The 14,919-nt window shown below is 40.6% G+C and overlaps 1 protein-coding gene across 2 annotated transcripts in view; it reads right to left on the minus strand.

Moving 5' to 3' along the window:
- Positions 1-14,919, minus strand: part of CFDP1 (craniofacial development protein 1) — a 136,698-nt gene that overhangs the window by 106,983 nt on the left and 14,796 nt on the right. Inside the window, exon 5 of one of the 2 annotated variants that reach the window (XM_065898479.1) lies at positions 2,004-2,123. The exons of the other annotated variant lie outside the window; for it this stretch is intronic. Coding sequence (XP_065754551.1) covers positions 2,004-2,123 — 120 coding nt within the window. The remainder of the gene's footprint in view (positions 1-2,003; positions 2,124-14,919) is intronic. 2 annotated transcript variants of the gene reach the window in all.

A 14,919-nucleotide genomic window follows, 5' to 3' on the forward strand; every position in this document is an offset into this window, starting at 1 on the left:
GCTTTCACTGCTGGGGGCCCGGGTTCGATCCCTGGTCAGGGAACTAAGATGTTGCAAGCCGCGGGCACAACCGAAAACAAACAAACAAACAAAACCCACACTGAAATAAAAATTTTGTGAAAACAATATTTATTCTTACCACATGATGTACTATGACACGTATTCTATTTCATTTCTCTTAAATGATGATTGCAAACCACAGCTTGAAATGTACTGGCCTAGAGTATTAAGAGCGTCAGTCTGGAGAACTCTGTTCACATTACTCTGTTCCTCTCACAGATGCCTTCCTCGGTGTTTACCTAATTTCCACTGTGGTAGCAAGCACTCAAATCCTTTTCCTTCTCAGGTTCCTGTGTAACTACTACATGACTTCTGCCACCTAGTTGCTCCAGTGGGAGAGAAATGCTTGGATTAAGCAGATAAAAAGTATGAAGCAGATGTGGACACAGGCCATCCACACATCCCTGCACTCACTGCCATGACACCCTGAGAGCAGCGTCACTGCAAACACCCGCAGCTCATGGCCTGAGCGCCGTGGAAGCAGCTGAGCCAGCACAGATGGGAGTTGGAGGATAAATATCCCAGCCTCCTTGCCCTTGCCAAGTCCACCAGCAGGACTGATTAGCAGCCACCACCAGCAGCGGCTGGAAAATACACCCTGCACTGGCTACCTTCCCACACCTTTTCACTTCCCTGCTCAGGTTTCCTGGAGTCACCTCCCACACTAATGACTTGCATTCAAACCTTTGTCTCAGGGTTTGCTTTTGGGTAAATGCACACCAGTGTAACACAGTGTTGTTTGGAGCCAGGGCTGCAAAGATGAGAAAGGCCTGTCCTATAAAAGCTCAGAACCTGACAGGAAAACCAATGATTTTTTTTTTTTAATGTAAAAACACAAAACAAAACTTCACTGTTTTGGGAGGAAAGGATGAAGCAACAAACTGACTTAAGGATCAGCGAAGCCCCTATAGATGACTTGTTCTACCCCAAACACCTCAAGGACAGAGAGCTCCCCCTCAGGAATCAGCAGGTGATCAGTGTTACAATGGGTGTGGTCCATGTTCACTTCTCTGTAGGCTAGTGCCCTGGTTCCTCATACTAACTGTGATGTTTCCATCTTACATACAGGTTAAGAAGAAAGGAATTTTTATTTCCTCCAAAGAAACAATTCTAGTCTTCAGCTAAAAATAAAATAACCCATGTAGTATGGAAAATATGAAGGGAGAAAAACTATTAAGTTCTTGATGATGTGTTAACAAAATTATTTGCAAGTCAGCTTTGACCTTTTTCTGTTCCTATGAGGTCTTTGGGGGTGGAAGCAAGTACTCAACCCAAATCTTTATTACAAGTTCTGATAATCTGCTGATATTTTCATTCAAAAATTATTTTTTAGGGACTTCCCTGGTGGCACAGTGGTTAAGAATCCGCCTGCCAAAGCAGGGGACACGGGTTCAAGCCCTGGTCTGGGAGGATCCCACATGCTGCAGAGCAACTAAGCCCATGCACCACAACTACTGAGCCTGAGCTCTAGAGCCCGCAAGCCACAACTACAGAGCCCATGTGCCATAACTACTGAAGCCCAGGTGCCTACAGCCCATGCTCCCCAACAAGAGAAGCCACAGCGATGAGAAGCCCCGAGCACCGCAACGAAGAGTAGCCCCCGCTCGCCGCAACTAGAGAAAGCAACGAAGACCCAACGCAACCAAAAATAAATAAATGTCATGCTTTAAAAAAATTATTTTTTAAATGTAAAGTCTACTATGTGTTCAGCTCTGTGGCCAACACTGTATATCAGGACTTTTTTCAGAATCAAACAAGAAGCCTGTGGCTAATTTTCCTCTGCCTCCCCCGTTTTGGTAAATATTTCAGCAAAGGCACAACAGCAGCAGAATTCCTTCTCTCAGGAAAGGAGTCACGAGAGCTACAGGTAAAGGGTGTCCTTGTACCGAAAACAGCTTCTCCAACGTGCCAGGTACACCTGGACCTGAGACTAGACTACTCACCCTGATCCGGCAGGAAGTGATGGCAGAGCTGAAGGGACATTAGCCTGGGGTTTTTCTTTCTCATTTTGCTTGAAGAAGGATTTGGCTTCTTTAGATGTAGCATCCACTTCCTTAGTCACCCTGTACCAAGGAAGGAGACACCAACTTTACAAGAGGAATGAAAAGAAAGAAACAAAATCTAAGAAAAGGGTATAAATAACAACAAGGAAAAACCCACTGGGCTTTCTGTAAATTCTGGCTGCTGAGCTTTATGATTAAAGTGTACTGTAACAGTTCTAGATAAAGACATTTTCCCCTTATTAATTTAACAAATGAAACAACAGCATATGTAAGTCTGATGTCTCTCAAGTCCCCTCCGTTACTTCTGTCAGCATGACAGTCACCACTGAATCACAGTCCACGTGGGTCACCGATGTGAAGGCTGAAAAGGGCTCTTCCACTGCACCTCACACGCAGATGAGCGCTCACACTTAAGTAAAAGTTGGAATGGGGAGATGGAGTATTTGGGAGAAAAACACTGGCATTATTTCAAGGAGAAAAGCAACAGTATAAACAATTGGGAATACTCTAAAGAAGGCTCCTGCTCTATACCTAACTGCCCAAACATGAAACAAAATTCCTTAAAACCGGCCAAACAGGCAGTGATTTAAGGGTGGAAGAAAGCAACACGATTGAGAATCCTGTCCAGTTTCAAAACTGGAAAAAATGCCCTCAATAAAACTAAGTTCCAGGCTTCCCTGGTGGTGCAGTGGTTGAGAGTCCGCCTGCCGATGCAGGGGACATGGGTTCGTGCCCCTGTCTGGGAAGATCCCACATGCCGCGGAGCGGCTGGGCCCGTGAGCCATGGCTTCTGAGCCTGCACGTCCGGAGGCTGTGCTCCGCAACGGGAGAGGCCACAACAGTGAGAGGCCCGCGTACCGCAAAAAAAAAAAACTAAGTCCTCTCCAGGGAAGTCCCTGTTTTTCTTTAATTAACAATAATCTTTTGAGGTTCCTACTACCTGGTTTGCAAAAACTTCTATATATCCTGGTTCCTCCCTGACCTCTTCAGAGCAGTCCCTCAGAGTCATCTGAGAGGTTGTCTTCCAGGCTTAAGTCCTCATCAAGCCCGTCAAATAAAACGTAATTCTCCAAAAAAAAAAAAAACAAAAAAACAAAAAAACTGAGTCCTAAAGCAACAAATAAAAGTATTAATGGTGCCTGAAATTTCAGATAAAGAAGGGAAATGCCTAATGCCAGCCTGGGTTTGCCAAGTCAATAAAAACATTTGAGGAATTTTGTTTAAATGACAATCTGTCTGTCAGAGGGTCCAAGATTATGGTCACTGTGTTATCACGAGTGTTCAAACAGGTCATTCAGCATAATGACAGATGAATCCTATAAATTCCAGATTTGCAGGAATAGAAGTCTCTATCTTTTCTCTTCTTCCTTCTACGCTTCTTAGGACCAAAACCAAAATTTCTCTTTAAGAACCATCTCACTCCTGCACTCAGTACTGTGTCACCCACACAAGTGGCACAAAATAAGAGGCTGAGAGTTTTACATTAAGAATCTTCACTGGCAAAGACTACCTTAATCCTGAAGGATGACTTCAAACAAACAAACGAACAATCTGTTACTCCCCTACTCAAGTTCTTATGATGGCTCACTATTACTCAGAGGATCAAATAGAAACTGCTGAACCCCCCAAATCAAGGTCCCCCCCAAATCTGGTCCTACTCTGTATTGGGCTTAATTTGTGTGTCCCTCTATTCTCCTAAGTAAACCTCTCAGTACTAAGAGTCAAAAACAAGAGGAAGAATTTATATGATAGATTAGACCACCATTCAGCAAATATTCACACCTTCCCTGTGGACCAAGAAGATAGTCCCCTACCCTACCGATGCTGAGCTTGGATACATGACTTGCTTCAACAGTCAATGAGATGTTAGCTGATTTGACAGGAAAAGAAGCTTTAAATGTATTTGTGCTGTTTCACTTGCCCCTTGAGTTCCTCCCTTTAGCCATAAGAACAGTATGCCTCAGGGAGCTGCTGGTCTAAGATGGCTGAAAAACACATGCTGCAGATCTGAACCCAACAAGCAGCTTGGAGACCAGCCTAGATTAGCTGAACCCCAGATATCCAGAAACACATGTTCAACAAATAAATTCTTATTGGTGTACACCACTGTGTTTTGGGATGGTCTGTAGCATTCCTGTAGTAGCCGCTAACACATTTACATTTCATGAGTGAGAACACTGATATCTAAGGGGTTAAGTTACTTTTTCTCATCTAGAGATTAAGTAGCAATGCTACAGAGAGCCCTTCAGTAAATTCTATTTCCCAAAGATGGTTGCCACAAATTTCCCAACCTCCATGCTCTTCCAGAACCTGACACTACCCCAGTGAAAGGGAGAGTATATGTCACCCCCCTTGAAACTGGGTGGGCCTTTGCGGCTGCCTCGACTCACAAGATTCAGTGGAAGGGGCACTACATGACTTAAAAAGCTCACTGAGAAAAGGTGATAGAGCTTCCAGGTGGCTCTCTCTCAAGAATGTACCTCTGAAACCCCAAGTTACCACACAAGAAGCCTGGCTGCCCCGAAGCCACCATGCTGGAGAGAATACATGGGAATACCACTGAGAGAGAGATACCTAAGGAGCCCGTTCCAGACCCCAGGTGTTTCTTCCTGGCCCAGGCACCAGACATGGGAGTAAATAAACTTTCAAGATGGCCCCAGACCCAGCCACTAACTACAACTGCATGAGAGGTTCTGCACAAGAACCATCTAGCTGAGTCCAGCCACCCCAGAACTAGGAGAAATTACAATAAAACAACTGTTTTAAGCTGCTATAGAGACAACCAACATAAACCTACATCCAAACCTGAGGCTTAATGCAGAGTCCCAGAGTACTGGCCTAGAAAGTTGCTTTAAATCTCCTTGCCCTGGGTAGAATCTGGAGCAGAACTGAGATGGCTTGTGAAGAACAAGTGGAAACTTCCACTTGGAAATGGTGGTTTGAACTCTACTCCCTACCAAAACCCTGCCAAACAGTGGTAAACAAATTTACAAAGGCAGAACTACACAAGGATAAGAACAGGTATAATAGGAGAAAGATGTCAATCAAAATTTTTGAAGGTAGAAAGCAAACACACAAGTAAAAGTTGACTTAGGTCTTTGTTTGCTCTAATCTCTCAAGCTGGTAGCCACGTGAAATGGCCAACAAGCAAGCAGTATCCTAGAAAGGCTCAGTAAATGGAGATACCAGGAAACTTTGAAGGTTGGGGAGAGGAGTGGGGCTAAAACTAGTTGAAAGTTTGTATCAGGAGCGTCTAGGTCCCAGTTCCCCTTCTCTACCTTATACCACAGGCTACTGACCCCTACCCAACCCAGAACTCATTACTCGTTGGAGAAATGAAAATCACATAAGTTCCAGACTCAGATGGCAGGGCCGAAGTCTCATTCTCAAAACGGACAAATTAAATGAAGATGTATCTATTCACTCTTCCTTTGCCACAGCAATCTCAAGGGCTATGTGTTTCCTACGTGTTTCAGACGGCTGAGTTGTAAGATGTAGGGCTACCCAACCTGTGTTGGACTGTGTACCAGTAAGAAATAAATATGTGTTATGCTACAGACTTTCTGGGTTTATTTGTTACCCCAGCATAGCCTAGCAGAGCCTTACTATTACATCAATTTAACTAACAGGAATTTCAGAATAAGAAAACATGGGAAGTTATGAACAAAAAGAAAAATTTCCTAGAAGTTTCCACAATATGAGTGTTCCACAGGATATGTGACCCAGCAATTTATTTTATTTATTTATTTTTAAAATTATTTTAGCCGTACCACGCAGCTTGCGGGATCTCAGTTCCCCGACCAGGGATCAAATGCAGGCCACAGCAGTGACAGTGCTGAATCCTAACCACTAGGCCACCGAGGAACTCCCATGAGCCAGCAATTTAAAAAGATCTACAGGGCTTCCCTGGTGGCGCAGTGGTTGAGAGTTCGCTTGCCAATGCAGGGGACAAGGGTTCGTGCCCCGGTCTGGGAGGATCCCACATGCCACAGAGCGGCTGGGCCCGTGAGCCATGGCCACTGAACCTGCGCGTCCGGAGCCTGTGCTCCGCTAACGGAAGAAGCCACAACAGTGAGAGGCCCACATACCGGAAAAAAAAAAAAAAAAGATCTACAAAAAGGTACGTCATTATGAAACTTTAGAATGCAGGTGATGAGAGAAGATAAAGATCAAGTAGCCCAAGTCATAGGGAAAGTAAAAGAAGACTTTCTGCGAAGTATGTTTTGTTTACTTGTTTTACCACAGTACCAACAAAACTTTTCTACCAGCAACCTAAGACAATTCAGTGGACATTTTCTGAAAAGCGACCTAGATGCAAGCACTGTGTTGAACATGAGACATATAAAAAGATATGACATTGTCTCTGCCCTGACTGGCTCACAGTCCATCAGGACAGCCAACCATGAAAACAAATCATAACAAAACATGATATATAGTAAGTGGCATAAAGGAAGCATGGAAAAAAGTATAAGTTGTGGGAATATCTCTATTAATTTCTTACTGCCAAAGTCTTATTCATGGACTTCCCTGGTGGCGCAGTGGTTAAGAATCCTCCTGCCAATGCAGGGGACACGGGTTCAAGCCCTGGTCCGAGAAGATCCCACATGCCGTGGAGCAACTAAGCCCGTCTGCCACAACTACTGAGCCTGCGCTCTAGAGCCTACGAGCCCCAATTACTGAAGCCCGCGCCCCTAGAGCCCTGCTCCGCAACAAGAGAAGCCACCACAGTGAGAAACCTGCGCGCCACAACCAAGAGTAGCCCCTGCTCGCTGCGACCAGAGGAAGCCTACGTGCAGCAACGAAGACCCAATGCAGCCAAAAATAAAATAAATTAATTAATTAATTTTTTTAAAAAAAGTCTTATTCATATTCACTAGGAAACAAGTTCTTTAAACTGGAGTATTTCTCTCAGGGACTTTGATAAATGACACAAAGTAAAAATAAGCAGATTACTGTATATTGAAAATACGCCTAGAAGAACTCCACTTTTAACAAGCAATAAGAACAGATTTGCAGGAATTCCCTGGCGGTCCAGTGGTTAGGACTCGGTGCTTTCACTGCCGGGGCCTGGGTTCAATCCCTGTTCAGGCAACTAAGATCCTGCAAGTCAGGCGTTGACCTAGATGCAGACGGGGTGGGGTTGGTGGGGGGATTTGCTATCAAAATATCTTTAAGTAGGAGAACAGCTAAATTATAGACCACTCCTAATGTACAAGAGGGAATCCTGACAGGAAAAGGCCCATCATTAGCAACAGTTAATTCAAGTGCTAGCAGAAGGAATTCCATCTTAACTTCATTTTCACTTAATCAGAACTTCCTGAAAAGTCTTTATTTAGGCAGAAACTTTCCATGACTGGCCTCTTCCAAAAGGTGAATCATTTAGGAAATTCTGAGCTAACTGGCTCAGCTGGTTATATGATAGGGAAGGATAAAAAATACTGTATTTCCTCATTCACCAAGGTTAATAAGTTATACATTTTTCAAGTGGGAGAAAACCGAAACAAAAAGGTAAAAATCCTAAATTTAACAATTAAAACATAATTAGAAAAAACCCCAAAAGACTAACTGTGCTAACACTACCTTATACTTATACTTACAAATTCCTCCCAGTCATCAGTAGCTCTTTCTCACATTTCTTAACTTGATACAAAGACAAAAAGGAAAAGCAGAATAATGACATCAAGAGATTAAAAGATATGCTCAAAATCCAATTTCAACTTTGCATCTTATTGTCAAAATTCAGGCCCTCCAAGTTCCTACATGAGGGCTCCTTATAATACTTAAATTTAAGTATAAATAATTGAACTTCTTAAAAAAATCCTGCCAACATGACAATTATTAACAGAATTTTTGGGTTTTTTTTAGGGAGAAGGCGTTACATAGAACTTTCACTTGTCATGTTATACATCTCTGCACGTATGTGTTTAAAGTAATAAGCATATATTACTTTTGAGTATAAAACATATGTGCGTGAGTGTGTATATTTATGGAAAAAAAGTTCTTTATTCAACTGCTGTTTTTTTGATAGACATGGTGCTGCCCTCTTCTGACAAATGATAGAAACAGCAGGTTCTCTGAATACTCATCCAGTATTTAAAACAATCATCCATTTGCTTTAAAAAAATGAAAGAGAAAAAAATTTAAAAAGGAAAAATAGAAAATTTGTGTCAGTCAACTATATTTATAAATATTAATAAATCCACAAAATTTAATTTGATCAGGAAATTTAAAGATTTATCATAACAACAGTTATTCACCAGCTTTTCTTATTACTCTCTATGTAAAGTCAATGGTAAAGTTATAATAAATCTTTCTTAGATATCCTATATGACACAGAGGAAATAATGCGAGCCAAGAAAAATTTCCAAAAATTTAAAACCTATATTCCCAACGGTATATTAAACACTTTCTGTATTATTTTTGTAGGACTTCAGTTCACTATCAGTGTTCTACTAACCTCTCTTGGATAGCTCAATACTTCCCAGTATGATTTCTGGCAGCAAAACACATTCTTTTTTTAAAGAGATTTCCCTTTTATTTTCTGTTTTCGTTTGTTTGTTTGTTTGTTTCTTGAGGTACACGGGGCTCTCACTGTTGTGGCCTCACCCGCTGCGGAGCACAGGGTCCAGACGCGCAGGCTCAGCGGCCATGGCTCACGGGCCCAGCTGCTCCGCAGCATGTGGGATCTTCCCGGATCAGGGCACGAACCCGAGTCCCCTGCATCGGCAGGCGGACTCTCAACCACTGCACCACCAGGGAAGCCCCCTTTTATTTTTTAAAATTAATTAATTAATTTATTTACTTATGGCTGCGTTGGGTCTTCCTTGCTGTGCGCGGGCTTCTCATTGCGGTGGCTTCTCTTGTTGCGGAGCAGGGGCTCTAGGCACGTGGGCTTCAGTAGCTGTGGCTCGAAGGCTCTAGAGCTCAGGCGCAGTAGTTGTAGCTTACAGGCCTAGATGCTCCGCAGCATGTGGGATCTTCCCAGACCAGGGCTCGAACCCACGTCCCCTGCATTGGCAGGCGGATTCTTAACCACTGCGCCACCAGGGAAGCCCAGCAAAATACATTCTTAATTCACATCATCAAGATTTATTTAATGGATCCCTAAAATGATTATATGGGAAAAGGGTGTCTTTGCAATGGAGAATTCTGACTCATATTGCCTAAGTAGTCTAACTTACTGCCACCAATAATCAGTGTTAATGATGTGATGTAGTGACGAGGACAAAACATCATCAATGTAGTATTTTTGTCTAAAGTGATTAATATGAAGTTAACCATGAGGAAACAATGCAACAACCCAAACTGAGAGACACTCTACAACACAGAGGGACTCTTAAGACTAAATGACTAAATGCAGAGTCAGCTCTACCCACCACCGGTCCCTCCCATCAGGACACTTACACAAGCCTCTTAGATAGCCTCATCCACCAGAGGGCAGACAGCAGAAGCAAGCAGAACTACAATCCTGCAGCCTGTGGAACAAAAACCACATTCACAGAAAGACAGACAAGATGAAAAGGCAGAGGGCTATGTACCAGATGAAGGAACAAGACAAAACCCCAGAAAAACAACTAAATGAAATGGAGATAGGCAACGTTCCAGAAAAAGAATTCAGAATACTGATAGTGAAGATGATCCAGGACCTTGGAAAAAGAATGTAGGCAAAGATCGAGAAGATGCAAGAAATGTTTAACAAAGACCTAGAAGAATTAAAGAACAAACAGAGATGAGCAATACAATAACTGAAAAGAAAACTATACTAGAAGGACTCAATAGCAGAATAACTGAGGCAGAAGAACGGATAAATGACTTGGAAGACAGAATGGTGGAATTCACAGCTGCAGAAAATAAAGAAAAAAGAATGAAAAGAAATGAAGACAGCCTAAGAGACCTCTGGGACAACATTAAACGCAACAACATTCACATTATAGGGGTCCCAGAAGGAGAAGAGAGAAAGGACCCGAGAAAATATTTGAAGAGATTATAGTCAAAAACTTCCCTAACATGGGAAAGGAAATAGCCACCCAAGTCCAGGAAGCGCATCGAGTCCCATACAGGATAAATCCAAGGAGAAAAATGCCGAGACACATAATAATCAAATTGGCAAAAGTTAAAGACAAAGAAAAATTATTGAAAGCAGCAAGGGAAAAAAAACAAATAACATATAAGGGAACTCCCAGAAGGTTAACAGCTGATTTCTCAGCAGAAACTCTACAAGCCAGAAGGGAGTGGCATGATATACTTAAAGTGATGAAAGGGAAGAAACTACAACCAAGATTACTCTACCCAGTAAGGATCTCATTCAGATTCGATGGAGAAATCAAAAGCTTTAGAGACAAGCAAAAGCTAAGAGAATTCAGCACCACCAAACCAGCTCTACAACAAATGTTAAAGGAACTTCTCTAAGTGGGAAACACAAGAGAAGAAAAGGACCTACAAAAACAAACCCAAAACAATTAAGAAAATGGTCATAGGAACATACATATCGATAATTACCTTAAACGTGAATAGATTAAATGCTCCAACCAAAAGACACAGGCTTACTGAATGGATACAAAAATAAGACCCATCTATATGCTGTCTACAAGAGACCCACTTCAGACCTAGGGGCACGTACAGACTGAAAGTGACGGGATGGAAAAAGATATTCCATGCAAAGGGAAATCAAAAGAAAGCTGGAGTAGCAATACTCGTATTAGATAAAATAGACTTTAAAATAAAGAATGTTACAAGACACAAGGAAGGACACTACATAATGATCAAGGGATCAATCCAAGAAGAAGATATAACAATTATAAATATATATGCACCCAACATAGGAGCACCTCAATACATAAGGCAACTGCTAACAGCTGTAAAAGAGGAAATTGACAGTAACACAATAATACTGGGGGACTTTAACACATCACTTACACCAATGGACAGATCATCCCAAATGAAAATAAATAAGGAAACAGAAGCTTTAAATGACACAACAGACCAGATAGATTTAATTGATATTTATAGGACATTCCATCCAAAAACAGCATATTACATTTTCTTCTCATGTGCGTACGGAACATTCTCCAGGACAGATCACATCTTGGGTCACAAATCAAGCCTCAGTAAATTTAAGAAAATTGAAATCATATCAAGCATCTTTTCTGACCACAACACTATGAGATTAGAAATGAATTACAGGGGGAAAAAACGTAAAAAACACAAACACATGGAGGTTAAACAATACGTTACTAAATAAACAAGAGATCACTGAAGAAATCAAAGAGGAAATAAAAAAATACCTAGAGACAAATGACAATGAAAACACAACGATCCAAACCCTATGTGATACAGCAAAAGCATTTCTAAGAGGGAAGTTTATAGCTATACAAGCCTACCTCAAGAAACAAGAAAAATCTCAAATAAACAATCTAACCTTACACCTAAAGGAACTAGAGAAAGAAGAACAAACAAAACCCAAAGTTAGCAGAAGGGAAGAAATCATAAAGATCAGAGCAGAAATAAATGAAATAGAAACAAAGAAAACAATAGCAAAGATCAATAAAACTAAAAGCTGGTTCTTTGAGAAGATAAACAAAATTGATAAACCCTTAGCCAGACTCATCAAGAAAAAGAGGGAGAGGGCTCAAATCAATAAAATTAGAAATGAAAAAGGAGAAGTTACAACAGACACTGCAGAAATACAAAGCATCCTAAGACACTACTACAAGCAATTCTAGGCTACTAAAATGGACAACTGGAAAAAATGGCCAAATTCTTAGAAAGGTATAACCTTCCAAGACTGAACCAGGAAGAAATAGAAAATATGAACAGACCAATCACAAGTACTGAAATTGAAACTGTGATTAAAAATCTTCCAACAAACACAAGTCCAGGACCAGACGGCTTCACAGGTGAATTCTATCCAACATTTAGAGAAGAGTTAACACCCATCCTTCTCAAACTCTTCCAAAAAACTGCAGAGGAAGGAACACTCCCAAACACATTCTATGAGGTCACCATCACCCTGATACCAAAACCAGACAAAGATACTACAAAAACAGAAAATTACAGAGCAATATCACTGATGAATATGGATGCAAAAATCCTCAACAAAATACTAGCAAAACAGAATCCAACAACACATTAAAAGGATCATACATCATGATCAAGTGAGATTTATCCCAGGGACGCAAGGATTCTTCAACATACACAAATCAATCAATGTGATACACCATATTATCAAATTGATGAATAAAACCATATGGTCATCTCAATAGATGCAGAAAAAGCTTTTGACAAAATTCAACACCCATTTATGATAAACACTCTCCAGAAAGTGGGCATAGAGGGAACCTACCTCAACATAATAAAGGCCATTAAAAAAAATTTTTTTTAAAAGACTAAATGCAGGGACTTCCCTGGTGGCACAGTAGTTAAGAATCTGCCTGCCAATGCAGGGGACATGGGTTTGAGCGCTGGTCTGGGAAGATCCCACATGCCACAGAGCAACTAAGCCCGTGCGTCACAACTACTGAGCCTGCTCTCTAGAGCTCGCATGCCACAACTGCTGAGCCTGCGTGCCACAACTACTGAGGCCTGCACACCTAGAGCCCATGGTCCACAACAGGAGAGGCCACTGCAATGAGAAGCCCGCGGACCTCAATGAAGAGTAGCCCCCACTCGCTACAACCAGAGAAAGCCCACGCACAGCCAATGAAGACCCAATGCAGCCAAAATTAAAATTAAAAAATTTATTTAAAAAAAAAGAACATTTTAGAATAACTAGGGAAAGATTTGCGTAGAACTGTAGCTACCAAAAATGTGGCCTGCGAAACCTGTTATTGGTCTAAGACAAGATAGGTACAAAAATTTTGAATAAGTATTTAGCAACTTGCTTAGCAATTTGACAATGTCACAATATTCAAGACATGAATGATGGACTCACTGCATTAAACAGAACATAGACCAATTCAGGTACCGTCAAACTTGCAAGGTGGTCACATGTGATATTAGTCTTGTGCAGTAAGACCACATTAGTGTGTATGAAAGTTTAGGGTTATTTTATCAATTAAAACCCCAAAATGTGATAAAATTTAAGCATTTCTTTTTATAAATTTTTACAATCATTTTAATTTTTGACCAAGTGTGACTTTTAAAATTTATAGTTTAATAACTAAATTAAGAAAGTAAATTTGGTATTATTTTTTAATCCTCATTTACTGATGGCAAAACAACCCACACTGTATGCTTCTGCAAAAAAAACCCACGTTTCCTGAATGTATCAGTAGTAGTAAACCACATGATGATAATGGAAGTGACTCCGAAGAAATGAAGGACAATCAAGGTCAAACCACTTTTACTCTATGAGCCCTCATACACTCAGCACTAAAACCAGTGAGTTCTCTGCAGAGATGTTTTGGCTAATAAAGCAACAAATCCACCAAAACTTCTGCAGCATTTACATATAAAACATGAAGAAATAAGTGCAAAATCAAAAGAATTATTTGAAAGAAAGAGTACTGAACTAAAAAGTCAATAAAAACAGATACAAAATTCCCTACATTAGCACTGTGGCCTTCTGAGAAAGGAGTACTTTTGGTTGCTAACTAAGAAAAACATATACCACTCCCAGGACATTAGTAAAAGACTATATCAAAGGTGTCTGCTTGGAAATCTTGACAAAGAAGGTAGTTCAAGTACAACTTTCCAATGACACCATGGCTTAAAGTATTCAGGATCTGGCTTATGACGCAGAAACTATTAACAAAGTTAGCAAAGTGTTTCTTCAATGCAATTTGAAGAACGACAGATTATTGCTAATATGAAAATTATTTTAGTATATGTGATTTAATCATGAGGGTGATATAAAGATTCTTTTTTATCAGTTTTTTGCTGACAAACATTAACTGACACTGATCTGTGTAATAAAAGTAGGATCACATGTCAACAGATGAGATGTGAAGTTTAAGTGTTTGGAAGAATATGTTCCAATGGCACAGCTGCAAGACAGGGAAACAGTTTACATTAAGGAGTCTGTGCTAGAACATAAATTAATACACTGCTTCCTTCATTGAGAAAACTCTTACTACATAAAAAACCCCCCACTGTTCTTAGTACAGTAGTAAAAACTGTGCACTATGTAAAGCTAATGTATTAAATTTAAATGACTATTTTTGATAAACTGAAAGTTGATCATAAATATGCATATGTTATAATGCATGCTGAAGTACAATGATTATGAAGAAGAAAGTGCCTTGAGAATGATGAACTACAGAATAAACTTAGTACTTCTAAAAGAAAAACAATAACCATATGGTCTCCAATTTTAAAGATCTCAATTGGACAAGTAAGAAATGCTTATTTGCCTGCTTTGTTCGGTATTTTTTTGTCCATGCTGAGCAACTTGTGGGATCTTAATTCCCCAACCAGGAATTGAACCCAGGCCCAGCAGTGAAACTGTGGAGTCCTAACCACTGGACTGCCAGGGAATTCCCAGTTTGGTGTTTTTAAAAATCTTAGTACTTTCACACAAGGAAGTAATTCAACATATTTTTCAGAAACAAATAAACTCTAAGAGTAAAAATGCAAGTTAAAAGCCTGAAGAACAGTTCCTATAGGTTAACATGTTTCACAGAATGTTTTGAATTATATTTTCCATAAAAAAAAAAAACCACACATAGGAAATTCATGCATCCAGAATTCCTTTTTCCCACTGAAATATAACTTTTTTTTTTTTTTTTTTGCGGTATGCGGGCCTCTTACTGTTGTGGCCTCTCCCGTTGCAGAGCACAGGCTCCGGACGCACAGGCTCCAGACGCACAGGCTCAGTGGCCATGGCTCATGGGCCCAGCCGCTCCACGGCATGTGGGAT

This window comes from Phocoena phocoena, chromosome 20 (genome assembly GCF_963924675.1).
Source record: "Phocoena phocoena chromosome 20, mPhoPho1.1, whole genome shotgun sequence".
NCBI classification, from domain to species: domain Eukaryota; kingdom Metazoa; phylum Chordata; class Mammalia; order Artiodactyla; family Phocoenidae; genus Phocoena; species Phocoena phocoena.